Source organism: Panthera onca, chromosome A1, assembly GCF_046562875.1.
Source record: "Panthera onca isolate mPanOnc1 chromosome A1, mPanOnc1 haplotype 2, whole genome shotgun sequence".
Classification (NCBI taxonomy): domain Eukaryota; kingdom Metazoa; phylum Chordata; class Mammalia; order Carnivora; family Felidae; genus Panthera; species Panthera onca.
In genome coordinates, this window is record NC_138339.1 from 125,916,984 (window position 1) to 125,941,244 (window position 24,261).

At 40.9% G+C, this 24,261-nt stretch overlaps 1 protein-coding gene and 1 long non-coding RNA gene across 3 annotated transcripts in view; one reads left to right on the forward strand and one right to left on the reverse strand.

The window, feature by feature from the left end:
- The window catches only part of SPOCK1 (SPARC (osteonectin), cwcv and kazal like domains proteoglycan 1), a 517,390-nt gene extending 511,166 nt beyond the window's left edge, over positions 1–6,224 (forward strand). Inside the window, exons 10-11 of the mRNA XM_060636075.3 lie at positions 2,186–2,323; positions 2,791–6,224. Coding sequence (XP_060492058.2) covers positions 2,186–2,323; positions 2,791–2,981 — 329 coding nt within the window. The 3' untranslated portion in view covers positions 2,982–6,224. The remainder of the gene's footprint in view (positions 1–2,185; positions 2,324–2,790) is intronic.
- The window catches only part of LOC132681510 (uncharacterized), a 221,107-nt gene that overhangs the window by 12,534 nt on the left and 184,312 nt on the right, over positions 1–24,261 (reverse strand). The window lies entirely within an intron of this gene.

The following is a 24,261-nucleotide window of genomic DNA, read 5'->3' on the forward strand; positions in this document are numbered from 1 at the left end:
TATGGAGTGGAAGAATATTTAATTTAACATTGTTAAAATTTGTTTAATATTGTTAAAATGTCCATATCACCCCAAACCATCTACAATTTAATTGCTATCCCTATCAAAAGTCCACTGGTATGTTCTGCAGAAATAGAAATAACAATCCTAAAGTTCATATGGAATCACAAAAGACCCCAGATAGCCAAAGCAATCCTAAGAACAAAGTAGGAGACATTACACTTGCTGATTCCAAGCTACGTTATGAAGCTGTAATCATCAAAGCAGCATGATGGCATAATAACAGACACAAAGATCAAGGGAACCAAAAATAAACACAAGTATATAGGTCTACTATTAGTCTCTTTAATAAACGGTGCTTGGAAGATTGAATATTCACATGTAAAAGACTGAAACTAGATCTCTATCTTATACCCCTCACAAAAATTAACTCAAAATGGATTAAAGACTTAAATGCAAGACTGGAAACCATAAAACTCCTAGAAGAAAACATAGGGGAAAAAGATTCTTGACATGAGCCTCAGCAATGATATTTTTTATAGGACACCTGGAGCACGAGCCACTAAATTAAAAAAAAAAAAGTGGGACTGCGTCAAACTTAAAAGCTTCTGCACAGCAAAATTATCAGAAAACCTACAGAATGAAGAATAACATTTGCAAACCATATATCTGATAAGGGATTAATACCCAAAATGTATAAAGAACTCAACTCAGTAGCAAAACAAACCAAAACCAAAAACCTGATTTAAAGGTGGGTAGAAGATCTAAATAGACATCATCCTAAAGAAAACATACAGATGGCCAACAGGTACGTGAAAAGATGCTCAACGTTATTAATCATCAGCGAAATGCTTATCGAAACCACAGTGAGATATCACCTCACACCTGTTAGAATGGCTGTCATCAAAATGACCAGACACAACAAGTGCTAGTAAGGACATGGAGAAAGGGAAGCATTGTGCGCTGATGGTGGGAATGTAAATTGGTCCAGCCGCTATGGAAAGCAGTATGGAGGTTCATGAAAAATTTTAAAATACTACTGCCATACAATCCAGCAATTCAACTTCTCAGAATATATCCCAAGGAAATAACATTCTGTCGAAGAGATATATGTACCCTTATGCTCACTTCAGCATTATTTATAGTAGCCAAGATACAGAAACAACAGAGGTGTCCATCAACGGATTACTGAATAAAGACATTATTGGTGCGTGTGTATACACAATATTGTATACCATAAGAGAAGGAAGTCTTGCCCATTGTGACAACACAGATGGACCCTGAAGAAATTATGCTAAGTGAAGTAAGTTAGACAAATACTGTATGATCTCACCTATATGTGGAATCTAAAAATCTCAGGGGCACCGGGGTGGCTCAGTCGGTTAAGCGTCTTTGGCTCAGGTCATGATCTTGTGATTCCGTGAGTTCCAGCCCCACACTGGGTTCTCTGCTGTCAGAGGCTCCACACTGTCTCCCTGTCTCTGCCCTTCCCCTGTTCACGTGTACACACGCACTCTCTCTCTCTCTAAAAATAAACCAAAAAAGTTTACAACAAAAACTCATAGAAAAAGACATCAGGCTGGTAGTCCCCAGCGGTAGGGAGTAGAGAGGGGGGGAACTGGAGAAAGGTGATCAAAAGGTACAAACTTCCAGTTGAAAGGCGTATAAGTACTAGGAATTTAATGTACAGCATGAGGACTCTAGTCAACTTTGCTGTGTGGTACGTAGGAAAGTTGTTAATAGTAAATCCTAAGAGTTCTCATCACAAGGGAAAAACATCTTTTTTTTTAAATCATTGAGATGATGGATGTTAATTAAACTTACAGTGGTAATCATGTCCCAGTATATGTGAGTCAAATTTGGCCCTACAGTTGACATTCCACAAGGCTGCCCATCAATTCTATCTCAGTAAAACTGAAAAAATATTAACCAGTCCTAAGAGTAGGACCCATTCGCCATTTAAAGGGGAAAAATAAGAACCCATCAAAGAAGGGATCCTGTCTAACCTTGAGCAAACCCAGGGACTTGTCATCTTGAGTAAGTCATAACCAACGGCCCCATTCTCCCCTGCTAGCTCTGCAAGAAGTACCCGGTCTGATAGGTTAGCCCTCTTCTCCGTCTTGGAGGGCATTAACCCCGAGTATCAGGGCACCTCTGATTCAAATTGGACCTTTTATTCCCTCAGGAGCATTCATACCTCGGTGTAATGAGGAGGGATATTACAAAGCCACGCAGTGCCACGGGAGCACAGGGCAGTGCTGGTGTGTGGATAAATACGGAAACGAGCTGGCTGGCTCCAGGAAACAGGGCACCGTGAGCTGTGGTGAGTAAGGTTTTCTGCATCAGCCCCACAATGACGACTTGCACGTCCTGACTGGATAAAGACCTGGGCAGGGAAATTTCAAGACCTATCCGTGGTCTACAGCGAACAAGTTTACAATGGTGACGTGAATAAAGCACACGTGATTATGCATAGCTAGCTTCCAGAGTGGCAGGGACTCACCATGAGCAGGAGATTGGGTAACATTTTGTCACAGTCAGGAACTGTCGCAGGCAGAGAGGGACTTCGATAAACCTCCCACAGTTCTACCCCAGAAGGTAGAAGCATCTCAAGAATTCTGGGGGCCCCCAAAGCTTGTGGTCCCTCCAGGCTGAGAGGCCCCAGTATTCAGAGAGTGAATTGCATGGTTTTTCCCTACAGTTGAGTCACATGCGAAGGAACCATTCTTATGGTCATAAGGTATAAAGAGAAACTAATCCTCCATCTTGTCTTCCTTCTTAATATTTCAGAAGAGGAGCAAGAAACTTCAGGGGATTTTGGCAGTGGTGGCTCTGTGGTCCTCCTAGATGACCTGGAGGATGAACGGGAGCTGGGACCAAAGGACAGATTGGGCAAGCTGAGGGTGCACACCCGGGCAGTGACAGAGGATGATGAGGACGAGGATGACGACAAAGAGGACGAGGTCGGGTACATATGGTAGTCCCCACCGGGAAGAGGACACGAGGTGCACACAGAATTGCAAGTCACTTCCTACTCCTGCGTTTGTATCTAATAAGACTCCACAGCACCAAGGCCTCTTCTCCATTGTTGCTCTCTGTACCCGACCCGAGGTTTGGGAGACCACTTCTTGTCCCCAGAGCATTCTGGTTTTGCATACGCTTGTGTGGGAAGAAGGGTGTTGTGTTTTGTTTTTTAGACAGGGGAATGGCTGGCTGAATTCGAGCCCCCTTCCCTCCCGTGAGATTTTTGCACCAAGCATGTGATTTATGTGGGATTCTGACAGTGCAGGGAGCCCCCACCTTGTAAACGTCAAAGATGCTTTTTGATTACCCACACCAGTGGTTATTCCAGCATGGTTCCCGGCCTTACGGTGTCTAAGTGCTTTTCTTGTGTCCTGTAGATGTCGTGGAAAACACCACACTGTACTTTTTCCCCCCCTAGCCCCACCACCCCGGGTGTTAATAACTAAAAATTAGTTTTCATATCACTCTATCTGGCTTCCTACAAACAAGAGCCTTAATTCAGTCAAGAGTTCCTCTGGGGAATTGATTTCCTTAATAAAAAATGGTGTCTGGACGCTTCTCTCTGTACATGCTTGAATATGTACAGAACAGACTGTACGTGTACAAGGGTGTGCACACACCTGTCAGAAAAAAGTGTTTCAAGATCCTCTAAAAAACTCATCTGAAAAACAATTCTAGATTTGTCAGCTTGTCCAGACCTGGATCACAATTTCTGGAATAAGAAATTTGTATCAAAGTCCTTTTTTTGCACTAACAGCACTTGCAGCCTGCAGGCTGAGGATGCTCCTTCCCCTATGCATTAGCAGAGTTCCTGGAAGCCCTTTGATTTGGATAAGCCTCTGTCCGCCTAAATCGCTTTTCTTGCAGAAGCCATGAGACTCCCACATGGGCAACTTCACAAGCCATCTCTTTCATTTCAGCTCCAAGCCCACCCCGGGCTGCAACAATCCTGTCTGCCACAGGTTCTCACCCTCCCTACTACCTACGCAAGGGCTTTTTCCAAGGCATGTCTCCATATCCCCTGCTCTCTGAGAAGACAATACCACAGTGTTCCTTAGCAGAAGAAAATTCCGGATTCTTAATCTAAGGTTTTGCTTTTGCCCCATTTCTATCCACAGATCATAATGAGGGTCCACGAACTGTACAGATTTTATACCACCACTCATCCTTTGTAAAAAATCCCAGACAGAGGCCAAAAAGAACTTCATCGTAGCACAGAGAAGCTAGGGTTGGATTTTTACCGGCTAGTCCTGTCCCCATCACCTCACCTGCACCAATGTCAAGAAACCAGTGAAGAAAGCCCTTCATCAGTGTTTCTTTTCCCGAAGTAAGTTCACGATTAGAGTCTGTCTCCAAATTTGGTAGGGTCATTTTCTCTACCGTTTTTAGAATTTCTGACCCTATCAAAGCTGACTCGGATACAAAGTACCAAAGAATAGTCCTCAAGTGGTCCCATTTAGTTCAGTACCAGCCCTTAAGCTCCTGCTCCACCTGGTTTCCAGCTTCCTGGATACCCTCCTCAGCCACCCAGCAAGGCTTTCTGGCCCACATTTTTTTTGTTGTTTGTTTTCGTTCATCATGAATTCCAGCCCATCCACAAGACAACCACATAAAACTCAGGCAAAAAAAAACCACTTTGTACTCTGTCAACCCACCTCAAACCAGCATTTTCCAATCCTAGCATTGGCCAAAGTGGCATCATCTCCAGAGTTAGTCTCAGATGGGAAATGAACATACTTGATACAATAAACTTCTGTGGCCTAATATACATGGGTACAACCAGGACTGTGGGTATAGAGAGGCCAGAGGCAAGCTCTGTATTGGGATTTCAACTGCATCATCCCTGTTTCAATTTTTTTTCTCACTTGAACAAAACACCAAGATCATAATTTAGAAAACAGGTGTTTAATTGCAGCTAAATTGTAATAGAGTATATAAAAGAATCAAGACATTAAAAAAAAATCTCAGTTTACACCATCAGAGAAAACCATTGTTACTGTCTCTCTGAGCTTGGAAAAATGCACAAGAGAACAAATTAAAATCGACTAACTGATTTCACTTAGAGAAACTTCTAGGAACAGAGAACCACTGATTTTAATTTGCCTAATTATCTTATGACAAGTTTCAAAATAAGATGACACTTAAAGATTCTTAGCATTAACTTAATGATGGAGAAGAGTGTGCTCTGTAGTCAGTTCCCAGTAAGCTAACGAGATGCTCATTTTCAAAGATATTCCAAGAAGATATTTTGACTCATTAAGATATTAAATAAAAAGCCCTCCTAAGACCGGAAACCCAAAATCAATGGACCAACCAACATTAACACCACTTTTCATGCCTCAACTTTGGCATGACAGCATTGGATTTTTAAAGGGCTTTAGTACAATTTTTAGAAACTTTATCCTTAGAAGTGAAATTTTTGATTTCTTCCTTTTGGGCAGGAGCATTTTTGCTAGCAACTAAGAATACATAAGAATTTTGATTAAAAAAATAATACCATGATAATTAATTACCTTTTTTTTGAGACAGTTAATGAACTGAATCCTCACCAACTCATTTTTGGAAACTCTAGTAGTTTTATTCTTATTCCATAAATGGTTCTCTTATTTAATCCTGTTTCCTCGGCATCCAACTTAAACCCCAGAATTTTCTTCCACCATAGTTAGCTGTCTGCCATATTAATGTCTTTTTGTTTCTGCGGATATTCTAGGCATGGGAATACCTTGATGTTCAATCTGAGGTTTTGTTATCAGTTTCCCCTTCTTTATGCCCATTTCCCCACGCCCAGCAGTGAATGACTACGTGTCTGTCCAGGTCTGCCCCTCTACTTTTCCCAGAATGCAATTCACATTTGTTTTGTTTTCATTTTTTACCTTGACCACATTGTACAGTAACATCTAAGAGCCCTTTCTACAGTGGGTGGTTTTGGTCTTTTTATACCTTTTTCTCAAAGTCACTGATGTTTGTCCCTGTTCAATGTGTAGCATTGTAATGAGAGCCCACCAAATCCTGAGTGTCATTTTGTTGTCCCTATTGTAGATGAAATAGTGATGTAGAAAAATCTAGTAAATTCTGAATGCTTTTCCACGTAGACTTATCTGGAATGTGAACACGACTCTTTGGTTAATAGTAAATGCTTTAACTGTAGTCCTAAGTAGGTGCATTTCTGTCTGTCTCAATAAATTTTAATTTGTCTGCAACATCTGAATGTATTTGTATTTTCTTATCTTGCATGTGAACTCACCCGGCTATGTCCACACCCGCTCTCTGTAGAACACACAGTAGGGGCAAAGGGGACTGCCAATGCAGACCTCTCCTGTGCTTCTGTACATGGCAGGGAAGAATACCTGCTGTGGTCGAGCCTGTCCTGGCCCCTCTCAGCACAATCTGTGCCCACTCAGTCTAGAACACCTAACCCTTATTTTTGCTGCTTCCACCTTTTCTACGCTTGACCTTTGTTACATAGTTTTGACCTATTGAATTTCAGTGTTGTCTTCCTGTTTACAACCTTAAGCTTTTCCAGTTCTGCCTATTCCTTCCCTCCCCTGTCAGTTCTTCTCCAATTCTCCTGAAACTAAAACACAAAAAACAACAACAACAAAAAAAACCCAGTCTCCTTTACAGGGAATTCTGAGTTCTCCACAGTTCATGGATTAACCCACCAGAGGCTCGTCAAACATCAGAAAGCACCCAAATTGGAACAGGAATTATCTCCTTTCCACCTTTATCCACATTCAGGCCAGTGTGTGTATGACTTAATTATACCCTGAGTGAGTAATTTCACCCTGAGCTGAGGTAGAAACTATCTTATGAATAATTCCATTCCTTTACCCCACGGAGTAGATTTTACAGACAATTTGTAGATTGACAGTTCAGGGAAAGGTGCTTCATAAATCCACAAAATAACTAATGTCAGGAGAACAATGACCAATATGAATACTCTAGGGGTGTTACAGGATACAGCAAAGAGATGTTGGCATTCATGGACACACTCCAAATTCATCTCAAATCAGCACAGTTGTGCAGGTCAAATATCACCTTGCTCCTCCAGCTGTGACTTCCCAGATGCCACCTTGGTTCATTTAAAGGGCAGGACCAAAGGAATGAGAACTAGAAGCCAGTGTCCAGCTTTGGTGATACAGGTAAGCGAAAAGGTCACAGCACCTTCTCGCAATGCTTACCCACTTGTAAGATTTGCTTTGACAAATTGATTCAAGGAAAGAGGAAGATTTTAAGATGTACTCACTCAACGGGCCTTTACAGATTTATTTATAGATTTTTAGATGAATGTTGTATTGACGAATGCCACTGGAGGCTGGCACCACATTCAGTTCTAGGAATACAAGTGTGAATAAAACCTGGTTGCTCTGTGAACTTAACTTGACGTGCTTTCTCTGGACACTATTTTGTTTGCCGTTGGTTTCAACCGCCTCCTCTACTCTGAGGAACCCCCAATCTGTATCTTGAGTGTGTGTTTTGACTGCCACTCCATTCTTAGACATCACTTTCCATTTACATAATTCTAGAATTTCCCACTGATAACTTAAAAAATGAAAAAGGTGAGATGAAACAGAGCAGTTATGCCCATGACAGCAAGAGTCAGCAAGGCTGTTCTAACAAACCTGAGCCATAAAGGACGTGATTGATACATTTTTTCCATCCAAATTAACAACATCATAAACAATCTGGCAAGATAAACGAGACTAAGGAAGATACTGGTGACGTAAAACAGATGAAGGATTAGGATATAAATATTTTTTGACTCCTAAATCCCTAAGCCAAAGGTCCAACAGACTAATGGAGAAACGATGAAACAAGCAATTCACAGAAGACAGACAAATGGCAAGGGAACCATGCCTAACCTCACGGATGATCAGAGAAACAAAGCCATGATCTATCATTTTTCACTTTAAAAAGCCATGTTACATGTTGATGAGAATGTGGTATAAACACCTTGCACACTGTACAGTCACAGCACCCACAGGGAGGGCAGTTTGGCAACAACTATCAAAATAAGAACATACCCCGTAGGACCCAGCAATTCTACTTCTGGGTAACTAGTAGAGGGCAAAAAATCAAATAATTTGCAAAAAAAAACCCATAGAAATGTATATCCACTGCAACATCACTGTTAGAACAGGAAAACTGGGACAAAGCTAAACATCCATCAATGGGCCCGATGGGTGACTCGTCTGGAATACGACACAACAGTCAAAAGAATGACTTAACTTCATATGCACTGAGAAAAACTTCTACATTATCAGTTGTGTGAAGAAAAAAATTGGGGTGTATAAAATATAGAATATATTAGGTATCTAAAAGGAATTATGGGGAGTGTGGAAATACACAGTGCAAGGCCTGAAAGAATACACACTAAGCTGGTGGTAGTGTTATTGTGACAGAGACACATAGCATGAATGGGGGAGGGGGAGAGAGAGAGGGAGAGAGAGAACCCCAAGCAGGCTTTGCACTGTCAGCACAGAGCCCTCCATGGTCTCCATCTCACCAACTGTAAGGTCATGACCTGAGCTGAAATCCAGAGCTGGATGCTCACCTGACTGAGCCACCGAGGGACCCCAGCGGTGGTGACTTCTCTAAGAGGAGGACTGGGATTGTGTCTGATAGCTAACAGGGGTGTCAGCCTCATCCCCATGTTTCACTTTCTTCTAACAACAAAAGCAATTTACCACAATGTCTGACATGATTTAAAATTAATCCATCAGCTTTCTCTTCGCGATTTCTCTCCCTACATTCCTTGACTTCAGGAATGGCACCAACATCTCTGGTTTTCTTTCCCAACCTCGAATAACTCACTAGCCTCTGTTTGTTCATCTTTCTAGATAACTTTTCCTCGCTTTCTTACCACCACTGTCATGATTCTGACCACCATCATCTTTCTCAATGTTCGTAGGAATATTTTCACTAGTGACCGTGCTGTATCCTTATCCAGCTCCGATCCATCCAGCATGCTGCTGCTGCCAGAGTAATTTACTCTAAAGGAAAATTTGATCATGTCACTACCCTAATTTTCAAGGTTTCTCTTCACTTTCAAGACCATATATAAACTACGTGGCTTGGCAAACAAGCTCCTTTGTAATCGATTTCTCTGTATTTCTTTGTCCACTTGCACTCCTCACTTCTCAAATTCTCACTTCTTTCTCAGCACTCCACCCTTCTCAAGCTTCTGCCTGTGTTCTTGATAGTGTCTTTACCTGGAACTCCCAGGAGCCTCAGCTCGATTATTACTTCCCTGGGAACCTTTCTCAATCTCTCTTCTCCTCTAGCACCCTGTGTGTATTTCCAACACGATGTTTTGTGTCATGTCTGATTCCCTCATCAAGTATGAAAGCCTCAAAAGCAACAGATGAAGCAAAATGACATAATAAGAAGCTCCAAAGGCTTCATTCACCCAGTGTTTAAAAACACTGAAAACTAAGATAAATAAATCTCTGTAAAAAAAGTAAAAGCCTGTAGGATCCAACTTAATATCCAATCAACAAAAAGCCACATTCAAAATGGCAGGACATTTCATGATGTCTTGACTTGCCCTAGACCACTCTCTTCCCAGTGCAGCCTGGCCTTATATCTAGAGCGGGTGGCAGCCCAATTCCCAATTCCATAAACCACAAGAGAACATTTTTTTTTTTTTGCAATATTATAACCTGTCTGGAGGCTGCTTAAAGGATTGGTCTCTGGGTTACCTAACTCAAATTTCAGAAAGGGTAGCAGGATTCTCACACAGGCGGGCCACCAAAGCTCTTCTTTCCAGAAAACAGTGGTATTCATGCCAGCGGGGGCTCAACGGGCCAAAACCCCAAAAGTCAGAGGTCCAAGTGCAGTGGAGTGTAGCATTGGATGCAATTTCTACCTCTTGGCTCCCATATATGGTGACACATAGAGTCTGACTGGACACAGTCCCAAGTCACAGAGTCGGGTCAGAGTTCTACATACATGTATGGGAATTGGTTGGGCCATGTTGCCTTCCTTAGGGAGGGGCTCTACCACCTTCCCCCCTTTGATGCTCAGACCCCCTAATTTGGGTCAAAGACCATCCTCTTTGTTTAGAGGTTTAAATTTCCATAACATCATCACAGGCACGGCCGTTTTCCTTTCAACCATTGGCTCAATGAGGCTGGAGACGAACCATATAACCAGGGGAGACTGGCGAGGTAGGATTAAGCAAGCTCCCAAAATCAAGAGAATAATACTTAGGAGGGTTTTGAAACCCCCGAGAGTTGGGAACCATCCTCCAAATAACTCGCTGGGGTTCCAACCATCCCAGGTCTGGACTGAGACAAGAACAACCTTTCTTATTTGACCTGTGACCTCTTCTATGACCTTTTCTTCCTCATCTATCTGTAGGCAGCAGTTTCTCAGGTTAAACTTTCCACGAACTCTTCTCTCAGAAGCAAGCAAGTAATCTAAGGCCAAGCGATTTTGATAGATGGCATTGCACATTGTGGTTTGCTGCCTGGCTAGTAAGTTAAGAGCTCTGGAGGTCTCATTGGTTATCATTTGAGTCTGATTATGCAGTTTAGCATATAAATGGGAGTGCGGTAGCCCCAGGACCCATCGTCTGCCCAGGTGACAGGGCCATCTTATTGGATTATATGTTCAGGAGGCTATTCATCATCCTTCCAATTGCCAGTCTGTAGGACACATCATTTCCTTTGAGTCTCCCTGCCTCCAAATACTTGGACTCCTAAATGTTAATCTCTGGCAAGTGATAGCAGGAAGAACGATGAACAAATAGTTCCCAGCACACATGACCCGGACCACCCTGAGGGAAGTACTGTATAGGCTGTCCTTCCAAATATCCACTATAGTCCACCTGGGGCCCACTGTCCAATGGCTGCATCAGCATTGTCCTAGGCCTCACAGAGATGAGAGAAGTTAGACAAGGGGTGGGGATCTGGCTGAAGGTGCTCTGGGGACCCCCACCATTGGGTTTCTCAGGTGGTTGAGTTATAAAATCTTTGGGCTAGGCATTTTAAACTTCTAACAGAGATGGTAAGATTCCTTCCCCACCGGGTAAGGTGGTTTTTTTCCCCAATAATTGAGGTTTTGAGAGCCAAACCCCAGTAGTATGACTGGCACATTCTGTTCCACTATAAGGTTCATGGGGATCTAATCCGGTAGCCTCCCGTGGCCATTGATCCCCCATGTCGGTTCCCGCATACATAACGAGAAGAGAACTTTAGAGTCTGAACTATAGTCTCTCCTATGACTAGAAACAGATGTTTCGTCATGACAGAGACAGGAAGAGGGAGGATTTCCATTTCTTCATAAAAGGAGTGAAAGACTTGGTGGGTTATGGCCTTATGTGTGACTGTAACTCTCTTTAAAGTATAACAAGGTTCCTGGGTCTGTGCCCCACCCATAGATAAGTGTACTAATCTGACGGTTCATTTAACATTTGGAAACTCCTGGGTCAAGGATGGCAAAATTTACAGGGTTACAGGTTCCCTATTGGCAATTTGACACAGCCATGCCCTTTCGGAGGAGTGCTGCTTTGTCTTTAGTCTGCCAGGTGGCCCACGTGACACGGCTCCAATAAGGAAGAAGAATTCGGTGCCTAGGGCCAGGAAGCACACATACCAGACCCCTCACACATGTATCCAGCATAGAGTTGGTACCCTCCTTCCCATGCCAGACCTCCACATGGCAAACCATATGGCAATGTGTCGCCTGTGGCTGTACATACATCAAAGAATATAGACCACGGCTGGCTTGGACTGGTAGTTTGAATTTTGTTCATTCGTCAGCCCACACTGGTGGTGCCTGACTTGGGGTGACTCCAGACCTCTAGCCATTCTTCTGTTGGGAAGTAGTGCGGGTCAAAACAAGTCTGTTGACTCTCCCATTGGCAGATAGAACAGGTGGTCTTCTAGTGTACTGAGGTCTGCAGGACCTTTCCCTGGCATGAGAAGTGGGTATGGTATAGTAAGGACCAAGCGACTCCCTGGCCTGACCTGGTTATGCGAATACATGGGTCACATGATGAGGAACCTAGGTCTACAGAAGGGGTCCGGATTAGAAGCAACCAATACCAATGAAGCATCCTATCCACCAAAGGAAGGCGAGTGTAACAGAAGCCTCTTGCCACACTCCCAGCCAGCCGGGGCGGCCTCTGCCAATCCCGTGGCAAAAAGTAGAACAAGAATCACAACAACAGTGAGAAACAAGGGGTGACAGTGCATCCCAGTAAGGAAATGGGTATAAAAAATAAGGACAGTCTATTTGATCCATCAGACCATCGATTCGTCAAGCTTCTGCCGTGTGTATTAGTCGGCTTCCAGAGTGACTAAAGCTGGGCTGCAGTCTCCCAGAGCCTCTAAAGTTGTAGACTGCTTCTTCCCTAATGGTCACCTTGCACAGCATTGATGGATCAGGAATGCACTCCCAGTTTTGAGATGCTGACTTCACTTGGTTGTGGTAATTCTAGGGACCCACTTTGGCTACCTTTACTGCACTAGGGGTGGACAAAGTAACAGAGGATGGGCCCCTCCAGAGGAGTTTTAGGGGTTGGACATTCCATTCCTTTACCCATACAGCATCTCCTGGTTTAAAGGGGTGAGCGTCTGTGGTCAGAATCACAGATAAATGCTCCCTAACCCAGTGGTGTAAAGTGGTTAGGGTAGAGCCAAGGGTCTGCATCTGTTACCTTAGGGTGAGATTGCCTATCTCATTTAGATCCCTCCTACGCCCTTGATAATGGGGGGAAGGTGCCCATAAAGGATTTCATAAGGGGAGAACCTTATTTTTTTACGGTAAGGCTTCTACCCAATTAGTAAAAGTATCAACCCATACCAATAGATGTTGGAATTCCTTTGACCTTGGCATACGAGTGAAACCTAACCGTCAGTCTTCCCTGGATAGCCTTCAGTTCCTTGATTGCCTGGGAGAGCAAGTTTGTGGTGGAGAGGATTGTTTCTAAGGACATACTTCACAGGCTGATACTACTTGCTGAACTGTCCATGACAAATTTTTCCCAGTAAACATCCTTCGGGCCATTTGGTAAGTTTTATCCCTCCCTAAATGAAAGGCCTGACACAGTGCTTTAATGATCTTTTAGCTCTATGAGCTAGGTAATAGTAATTGCCCCTGCTCTGTTTGTAACCATCTGGAGGGCTGGAGACAGTGTCCATGAGTCAGACCCCAGTTTATTTCCTTGGGAGAGAAAGTGGGATTGAGTCTCCTTTAATAAGGGTTAATTCACCAAAACATCCAACAAGTACAGACCTATATTTGCCAAAAATCATAGCACCAAAATAAATGAAAAACACTGGCACCCCTGAAAGTTGAAATACACAGCTCTATAATAACTAGAGACTTCAGGAGCTCACTTCCTATAATGGATAAAAACAGACAGCGTATCAGTAGGAGAGGACTTGTACAACACTTTAAGTTAACTGGACCTAACAGACACATACACATTTTCCTTAAGTGCACATAAACATGGTCCAGGACAGACCATATATGAGGCTGTAAAACTAGGTTTACTGTTTTAAGACTTCAAATTGTATATATTTTAAAAGAATGAAATCATACTAAGTATCTTTCCTGATCACACAGAATGAAAATAGCAATCAGTAGCAAAAAGAAAACCAGAAAATTAAAAAAAAAATGTGGAACTCAAACACCACACTCCTAAACAACCAATGAGTCCAATAAAAAATTGCAAAGGAAAGGCAAATGAAAATGAAAATATACCAAAATGTACAGTGTGCAATGAGAGCCATGCTAGGAGTGCAAATTTATAGCTCCAAATGCTGATTATTTTTTTTAAAAAAGATCTCAAATAGACAACCTAACTTTACAAGTTAAGAAACTATAAAAAGAACAACAAAGAAGCCTAAAGGTAGCAAATGGAAGGAAATAAAAGATTAGAAAAGATATAAATAAAGAATACGAAATACAAAATATCAACAAAAACAAAAGCATTTCAAAAAGATTAATAAAAGTGACTAACAAAATCTAGTTAATTTGACTAAGAAAAAAAGAGAGAAGACTCAAATTACTAAAATTACAAATAAAAGTGAGGGACATTACTACTGATTTCATAAAAATAAGAAATACTATGAGAGAGTGTCATGAACAATTGTATGCCTACAATTGAAAAACTTAGATGAAATGGACAAATACCTAGAAACACACAACCTCCCGAGACCGAATCATGAATAAACAGAAAATCTGAATGAACCTATAAGAAGTAAAGGCATCAAAAATCTCCCAACAAATAAAATCTCTGGACCAGACTGGTGCACTGGTAAATTCTAACAAATATTTAAGGAAAAATTAACACGTGTCCTTTTCAAATTCTTCCCAAAAAAGTGAAGAGGAGGGAATACTTCCTAACTCATCTATGAGGTTAGCATTATCCTGATACCAAAACCAGAAAAAGACACTACAAGAAAGCTACAGACCAATATTCCTTACAGTCTCTCAGGCAAAAATCCTCAAAAGAATATTAGAAAACCAAATTCAGGAATATATTAAAGATTTATAAGCCATGATCAAACCATTTATCCCTTAAATCCAAGATGTTTCACCACATAAAATCAATCAACATAATGTACCACATCAACAGAATGAAAGAAAAAAATCACACAATCATCTCAACTCATGCAGATAAAATATTTGATGAAATTTAACTTTTTAAAATAAACACAGTCTATAAACTAAGAACAGAAGGAAACTACCTCAATGTAATAAAGTCCACGTATGAAAATCCCATAGCTAACATCAAACTCAATGATGAATGAAAAAGCTTGTCCCCTATGGTCGTAAACAAAACAAGGATGTCAACTTTCACCAGTCCTAGTCAACATACTATTGGAAGTACTAGCCAGAACAATTAGGCAAGAAAAAAAATTAAGACAATTAAACTGGAAAGAAAGAAGTAAAATTCTGTTTGCAGATAACATGATCTTAAGTGCAGAAAACTCTAGAGTTTCCACAGGAAAAGTTTAGAATAAAATAATTCAACAAAAGTGTAGAATACAAAATCAACTCACAGGGGTGCCTGGGCGGCTCAGTCTCAGGTCGTGGTCTCACGGTTCTGAGCTCAAGCCCGACATCAGGCTCTGCGCTAACAGTGTGGTACTTGCTTGGGATTCTCTCTCTCTCCTTCTGTCTCTGTCCCTCCCCCATTCATGCTCACTCACTGTCTCTAAATAAATAAATAAAGTTAAGAAAAAACACAACAAAAATCAACCCACAAAACTCAGCTGTGTTTCTATACACAGTGAACAATTTGGAAAGGAAATTAAGACACCAATTTCACCTATAATAGCATCAAAAAGAATAAAATACATAGGACTGAACTTATCCAAAGAGGAAATACATGCACACCAAAAGTGCAAAACACTCCTAAATTAAAGAAGACATAAATAAATGGATAAACATCCAGGGTTCATGGATTAGAGGACTTAATACAGTTAAGATGTCACTGTTACCCAAAGTGACCTAGAGATTCAAAACAATCCATACCAAGCTCCCAAAGATGGTAAGTTTTTTTTTTCCCAGAAACAGATACATCTATCCCAAAATTTATATGCAACCTCAACAGACTCTGATTAGCCACAACAATCTTGAAAAAGAAACAAGCAGGACTTACACTTTCTGATATAAAAATGTAGCAAAAAGCCATGGTAATCAAAATAATGTGATACTATTATAAAGACAGATATAGAGAAAAATGGAATAGAATACAAAGCCCGGAAATAAACCCTTGCATACATGATTAAATGATTTTCAGGGAGGATGCCAATATTATTCAATGGGGAAAAAAACAGTCTTTTCAACAAAATGGTGCGGGGAAAAGTGGACATCTAGTTATGAAAGAATAAAGTTGGGTTCTTTATCTGAGACATCAAGTCTTGTCTCAAAATAGATCAAATACCTAAATTTAAGAGCAAGAACCATGTAATTCTTGACAGAAAACAGAAGAGGTAAGCTTCGTGACAATGGATTTGGCAATGACTTTTTGAATATGACACCAAAAGGCAGGAACCATTTGTGTTACTGAGTGACACTACACTCAGTGTAAACAACAAAGTGAAAAGGCAACCCATGCAATGGGAAAAATATTTGCCATCATATCTAAGGGATTAACGTCCAAAATATATGAAGAGCACCTACATTTCAACAACAATAAAAAAGGACCCAATTATACAATGGGCAAAACAAATAGCCATATTCCCAAAGAACATGTGCAGTATTCATTTCCAAAGAATACATCCTAATGACCCATATACACATAAAAAGCTGCTCAACATCTCTAATCATTAGGGAAATCCAAGTCAAAACCACAGTGACACATACCATTTCATACCATTAAGGAGAGCCATAATAAAAACAGTAATACATGTTTTGGCCAAAAGGTAAAGAAAGTGGAAGGCGGGAATATAATATGTGGCAGCCACTGCGGAAGACAGTATAGTGGTTCCTCAAAAAATTCAACACAGCATTACCATAGGATCCAGAAATTTCACTCCTAGGTATATGCCCCCAAAATTGCAATAAGAGATTTGAACAGCTGATTGGATTGTACAGCAATATTCATAACAGCATTCTTCACAATAGGCAAAAGATGATTATAATCCAAATATCCATCAGTAGATGAGTGGATTAAGAACATGTGGAAATTCTGATATATGCTACAACTTAGACGGATCTTGAAAACGTTACGCTACACGAAATAAGCCAAACATGAAAATATAAATATTATATGAGTCCACTTATAGGAGGTACCTAGAATAGTCAAATTTGTAGAGAAAGTAGACTACAGGTTACCAGGGACTAGGGGCAGGGGAAATAGGAATTGAGGGCTTAATGGAAAAAAAGTTTCAGAATGGGATGATGAAAAAGTTCTAGAGATGAAAAGTGGTGGTGATGGTTGCAAAACAGTGTGAATATACTTAGTTCCACTAAATAGTACTCTTAAAAATGGTTAAAACGCTAAATTTTATGTTTAAATTTTATATGTAAAATTATGTCTAAATGTTATATATTTGACATCAAAAAAAGCAAGAGGGGTGCCTGGGTGGCTCAGTCGGTTGAGTGGCCAACTTGGGCTCAGCTCATCTCCTGAGTTTGTGAGTTCAAGCCCCACATCGGGCTCACTGCCATCAGTGCACAGCTGGCTTTGCTTAGGATCCTCTGTCCCCTTCTCTCTGCCCCTCCCCAGCTTGTGGTCGGTCTCCCCCTCTCTCTCTCTCTAAAATAAATAAACATTAAAAAAAAACTAAGAGATGTCTTATCTTTCTCTTATTCCCATGGTAATGGGAACAAAAACATACTGATGAGTTAATTCTGCCTGGAAAGATTTAAAAAAAAAACAAAAAAACAAAAAACAAAACAGAAGAGACCTCACAGAAAGGATGACATTTGATCAATACCTTCACAAAGGTTGACTTTTTCCATCAATTCATACAGGCTGATTTTTTTTTTTAGCAGCTTCATTGAGGTAGAATTTACTTAGCATAAAATTTATCCGTTTTAAGTGTGACTTTCATTAAATTTATCGAGTTGTCAACCGTATCGTGTCTAATTTCAGGACACTGACATGAAACCTCATGCCCAGCTATCGTTCCTTCTTCTCTCCCTCCCTGAGCCCGGGGAAATCACCAAAGTATTTTCTGTGTCTAGAAATTTATTTGCCGTTTCTGAATATTTCATATAAATGGAATCCTGTAACATGTGGGCTTGTGTAGGACTACTGATCACAAATCCATCATGTCAGTGAGTTCCACTGCTCACAGGTTTGAGGATTACAAATTCGGATGGGAAATCGGATACCAAATAATGATTTGCATATCTTATCAACCACAGGTCTTGAGACTCTAAACAGCTGTTAAGGCATGTTCTCGCAAACCAGAAGACTATCCTCTTTTCCTGATATTCCTGTTTTTACTATTCCATTCACCATTTTCCTTTCTCTCTTAAAAAAAAAAAAGCCTTAGGGATCATTTGATTATATAAAAGAGTGTTTTCTTCCTGCTTATTTTTCACTATTCATGTGAACCTATTCATGAACTCCATTCATGTAAACCTAAGCTTAATTTCTAAAACCTGTAGTACTAATCACATTCTGGCAAAAGAAACAATGAACCTAATTAAAATCTGAGACAGAGCTTATGGAAATTTTGGTTGGTTCTTAAAATAGAGACCTGAGCAATACTGTTGCTGTGGCTTTTGAATCCAGGACTCTCAGCAGTTTTTCCTCAGCTTTTAGTCATCTGTGCTCATTTTCAAAACTCAATGAGGATAGCAACTGAAGTCTCCTCACCAGCTCACATTCTTCTCCCACTAGAAGAAAGCTGCCTGGAACCATCTTCACAAGCTAAGAAGAGCAGTAACGTCCAAACACAGAGCTGTGCGTCTCAAACACAGGTAGTTCAACCTCTGCACGTTACAGCTTATCATGAGGTGACTGGTACGAGCCGCTAACCTATATCCCTTTTTATCTCAGACAAGCCTTACAACAGTTCTGCAGGTCGATATAATGACTCTTTCTACTTTACAGAGAGGTCAAGCAGCTTCCCTAAAGTCACACAGCCAGCAGATGGCAGAGTGAGGATTTGCACTCACGATGGGCTCTCTCGGAAGCCCAAGTCTGCAACAGTTAGGATGTTGGACGGCGTACTCTCAGTTTAAAAACGAAATACGGATAGTTAAGTAAAATAAAAGGAAAAACCACACACCCACACACAAAATAGGCACCCTGGACCTCAGAAGAAGGTCTGGCAATACGTCAGTTTGCAACAATGAACAACGACCAGGTACGAAATGCTGTCTGATGATGTGATCAGTCCTTGGCCTCAAATTCATGATTTGTATGCTAGAGCAGAGGACAGACAGAGGGCTATGCAGCCTGGGCTCAGTGTGGCGGGAACAGGCTAGTCCCAGTGCAGGCTATTGTGAATGAAGAATTTCACTGGCTCACGGTGATTGCTTAGGTAGGCCTCTTTCTTTCTGGGCCTCAGCTTTCGCACCTGCACAACAAATGGGCTGGGCAGGCTGGTCTCTGAGGCCTCAGGACTCTGTACTCACTGGCACCATCATGTGTCTTACCATTCCTGCATATCCGGCCCTCACCCCGGTCTTTCTGATTCCTGTGGCTTCAAGGACAACAAAGCCTCACCTATTTCTTACACATATTTCTGTACTGTGTGGCAGAGCATTCTCTTTTAAATGGAATGGATTAAGATGAATTTTGCTTGGGATTGCTTCACACTTGAATCACACGCTGCCTTCCCCTCTCCCACTTGATCTGAGCTCCCTGTGGTTTCTTTGAGTCCAGATCTCAACTTTACAGCACGTGGTGCCTCGTTCACCACAAACTGCCATATTTCACTTGTGGCTGAGTGGAGAATTCATTTCATTTCACTGTTCAGTCTCAATAGCGCAAATATATATTCAGGGCTGACATATTTTCATTATGGAAAAGCCAAGCTCTCAAACAGACGCTGCCCATAGGGATTAATGAGGGGAATGGTTATTTATTCTGCCACTTGACATTTTGTGCAGAATAATTCCTGAGTCGTTTTATACTTTAACAAATAGTTCCCCAACAAAGGATCTTAGCACTTTGGATGAGCACCAAGCCAGGATTTAGGATCTGACTAATGTTAACCAACAGCAATGAAGCTACTCTCCAGAATCACATTTCATGTAATAACAGTACATAATGTCACAGCCAGCTGGCCAAGGGGGACAGCCATCCACTCCTGACACAAGACAGTCCCTCCTCATCTGAAACCAACTGTACCAATCGACTCCCAGGAGAATTCTAGGGTTGACCTGAAACCCTCCTACCCCAACATAAAATATCTGGACTGTCTACGGATTCAACATGAAAATATTCTGCATCATTTTTGGTCAAAAGTCTGTGGTTCCCATTTGCTAAATACATAATACTTAAACTGCACAACTTCCCTTCAATGTACCAGCACTGTGAGCCCTGACCCCCTTTTCCATATTGATCCTTTCTCCCTCAACCTGCTGTACTTGTAGCCTAGAGTAGTTTTCTCTGTTTCTGGAATACTTACACCTCTTCCCATCTCTATACTTGTCTACTCCTGACATCTTTCAGGTGATATACTACCCATCTCGTATGGTTCCTTTAAACCATCAGAAGGGGTCATTTCTCCATCAACCCCCAAAACACAGCCCTAGGCCTTTTGGCTGATGCATACTTGGGGAATGAACCAAATACACCATATAAGCTCCTAACAGCAAGTACCAAGTCTATCTTTCTGCAATTTGCAAAACCCATCTTGAAATAACTATGAAAAAGAATAAAAAGTGGGGGCCAATCCTGGGCTGGAACCTCCAGTTAAGGTCCCAAAGCTCTAGGATATCATTGTCAACTCATGCATTTGAAAAAATATTTTCTGTGCCCCTATTTTGCACTGTATTAGTTGTGTTCTTTTTTTTCCACTCTAGAGTCTGTGACATACAGAGCAGACATAATTTCTAAACCGTGGGGCCACATCTGTGGGTACTATAATTACTAGATTTAGACCCAATGTGTTGCTGCCCCAATCCACCATTACTGACCTATAGCCTGTACTGTTTGTGGTTCAGTGACACATTTGGGCTTGCACCTTCTGAGCTGAGATAGAAGGGAGAATGAGGGGGGCCTGGCCCCCAAAAGGCCATCTCCTACAAGTTGGTTGCCAGTTTATCTCCGGCCAGGACACTCTGGGGAAGCCAGGCTTTGGATCTTTTGGACAAAACTCCTACAGGCCACGTAAGGCATTTGAACACGATTACCATCTGAGTTCCCAAGCCTATGAGCAAATGAATTCTCCAAATTATCCGCTGAGTGCCCAGACCCACAGGGCCAGTAGGTCCAGGATACTCAATGAAGAATATGGATACTGAGAAGAGGAGTTAGAATAAGCAACTGAAGTGATCTCAATGCGTGGTAAGAAGGCTGAGAAGACACCCAGAGAAAACACTCTTAGTATATACAGTATTTCACAAAATACTGAATAAAATTAATTTACTCTCCCGACAGTTGAGCTATCAAGCCATCATTGATCATAAATTGATCAATACATTAATTCCTTAATTGGCAGAAAAGGGGAAAAAAAAGCCAAAATCCACAGGTTAAACTCATACCAGAAGCTAGCTTTTGCTCATCTTTTGATGGTCTCTGGCAGTGTTTTTACCATCTATGGGTACAGGAGATAAAAGAGAAAGACTAGGCCTCATGAAGATGAGTTAAGCTCAGAATCTCCACGAAAGCCAAGACCCTCAAAAGGCAATGACCTCAGTGGATGGGTTTGTTAAAAAAACCAATGCAAGAAATTTGGGGTGTAGGATACGAATACAAGTGTTGACCCTGGCTCACTATGAAGCAGAATGAGGAGGAAGAGGTGATGGAGGAAAAAAAAAAAAAACTCCCATGAGAATTTCTAACACAATCTGAATTCATATGGGTTTGAGGGCACAATTCATGTTACCTATGTCGCTCAAAAACCCAAGATGTAAATCACACTTAAAGTGCCTCTATCAGAAACAAATACAAATCTTTGGTGCATACCTCAAGAAATTACCCCAAATACAGTAAAGGTAACAAAGATACCTAAGATAGGGGAAATGACTTAAAAACATATAGTGGAAGGTGGAAGGTCCAAAAGAAGTCTAATTGAAGTTCCAGACGAACATAGTAGAGAAAAAAGGGTATAAGGAATATTTAAAGAGATAACAGGTTATAATTTTCCAAGACCAATGGAACCATGAATCCCTCAATTCAGGAAGCCCAGGAAATCTTAATCAAAATAAGTAAATTCCTAGACTCATCATAATCTAGAGAACACCAAAGACAAAGAAATAAACCTTAAAAATGATGACAAATAAATGATGAATTCACTTTCCCCTTCAAAAGAGTAACAATTATATCAGTGGGTCTCAAAATTTACTATGCATCAGAATCACATGTAGGACTTTTTAAAACACGTATTCCTGGGGCGCCTGGGTGGCTCAGTCGGTTGAGCGGCCGACTTCAGCTCAGATCACGATCTCACGGTCCGTGAGTTCGAGCCCCGCGTCGGGCTCTGGGCTGATGGCTCGGAGCCTGGAGCCTGCTTCCGATTCTGTGTCTCCCTCTCTCTCTGCCCCTCCCCCGTTCATGCTCTGTCTCTCTCTGTCTCAAAAATAAATAAAACATTAAAAAAAAAATTTTAAAACACGTATTCCTGAGATTCAGCTGCAGAGTGTAGATTCAGTAGGTCTGGAATAAAGCTGAAGAAATATATTTCTAATAATCTCCAAAGCATTATAAATGCTGTTGGTCTAGAGGCAACCCTTTGAAAACCACTAAATTCAATTGATAGTTGTATTATAAAGAGCGACAGTTTAAGACAAAAGAATATTGAATGATATCTATAAAGCACCCAGAGAAAAATAATAGTCAACCTGGAATTGAAACCCAGGAAAACTATCTTTCAAGAACAAGTGCAAAATACAGATATTGTTGGACAAACAAAAATGGAGAGTCTGCAGACTTCCACTGAAATAACTTCTAAAATATGTGCTTCAGCAAGAAAGAAAATTATCCTATAAGGAAGGTCTGAGATAGAAAAGGGAATGCGCAAGCACAGAAAATGGTCAACATGGGCTAATTTAAACATTAATTGTGCAAAACAAAAGCTTTACTCTCTTATCTGTAGGTCTATTAAAGCCAATTGAGAATTAATATTCTTGAATGCAAAAGCATATAGGTCAAGATTGGAACGATCAGATTTAAAACATTCTAAGCCCCTTGTTTCATGTGAGGTGAAGAATACATATTTATTAAATTTAGACATAAAATTTTAAAATTTCCTGCACATTCACTATAAGAACTGTACCAGAATATATAACAGCCAAATTAGTTGAAGGCAAAGTATGGAAGGAGATTTAAAGGAAAAAATGTGTAATACTAAGAAATTTATAAAAAGAAAAAAAATAAGGTAGCAAGAAAATAATGCAAATATATCAGTAGTCATAGGCAGTATACATGGGCTACACTCTCTATTTAAAATAGAGACTATTAGATACTAAAAATTAAGATTGAGGCACCTGATATATAGAAGATATATCTAAAACAGAAGAGTTTAGAAATGAAAGGAAAAATGACAGAAAAACTTGTATCAAATAAATGCAAATCAAGGTTTTGCTATAGCTATGTTAGTCTCAGACCAAATACTTTACACAAAAGAAATCACTGGGATTCATAGAATCACCATATGTATTGATCAAAAGTTCTATTTATTCATACAAACATTTTTTTATAGTCTACTATGTGCTAACCACTGTTTTAGACACTATGGATACAAGAGTGAACAAAATACAAAAAAATTACAAGAAGTGAATTTAAAAATTTAAGTTTGGGGCACCTGGGAGGCTCAGTCGGTTAAGTGTCTGACTCTTAGTTTTGGCTCAGGCCATGATCTCATGGTTTGTGGGTTCCAGCCCCATGTCAATCTCCATGCTGGGATTCTCTCTCTCTCCCTCTCCCTCCCTCTCTCATTCTCCCTCTCCTTCTCCCCCTGGCCTGCTTATGTGCTCTTTCGCTCAAAATAAATAAACTTTTAAATAAATATATAAAATGTTAAGTTTATTTATATCTAATCACATACTCCAAACCCTAAAGAGCAAAAAATTGAATTGAACTACAGGATAAAATTGATAAATCCACCATAATAATAGGAGATGTTTAAAAGCAGACCTCTCTGATAAATCAAACAGGGGGATAAAATGAAGAGCAAGGCTAGGATCCAAGATGGCAGGGTAGGAAGACCCTAAACTCATTTCCTCCCATGGACACAATGACTCTCTACCTACATATACAGCAATTCCTCCTGAAGAAAAATGGGGCTAATTGAACAGCTTCTGCCCAACAATAAATGGACCACACCTCCTAATACAGCAACCTGCACTTAAGGAGGGATCTTAATGAGGGACCTGCAGGCAGATTCACCTGTCCCAGGGCACAGAGAAAAAACAGCAGCTTAAAAGGCAACTAGACTTGAAGTGAAAGAAATCCATTTAGTAACTCTAGAGTGTCCACCAAATGGGCGAGGGACTGCTAGAATGCTCTCCAAAGTCAAAGATGTCTGAGAGCATCATTTCTTAGTTCTCCATACATCTTAATAATGCAGGAAGGAACAACGACCAGGGACTCTAGCCAGCCTGCTAGGTCCATCCCTGGGCCCCAGGCCCCTGGTCTATAGCAGCTCT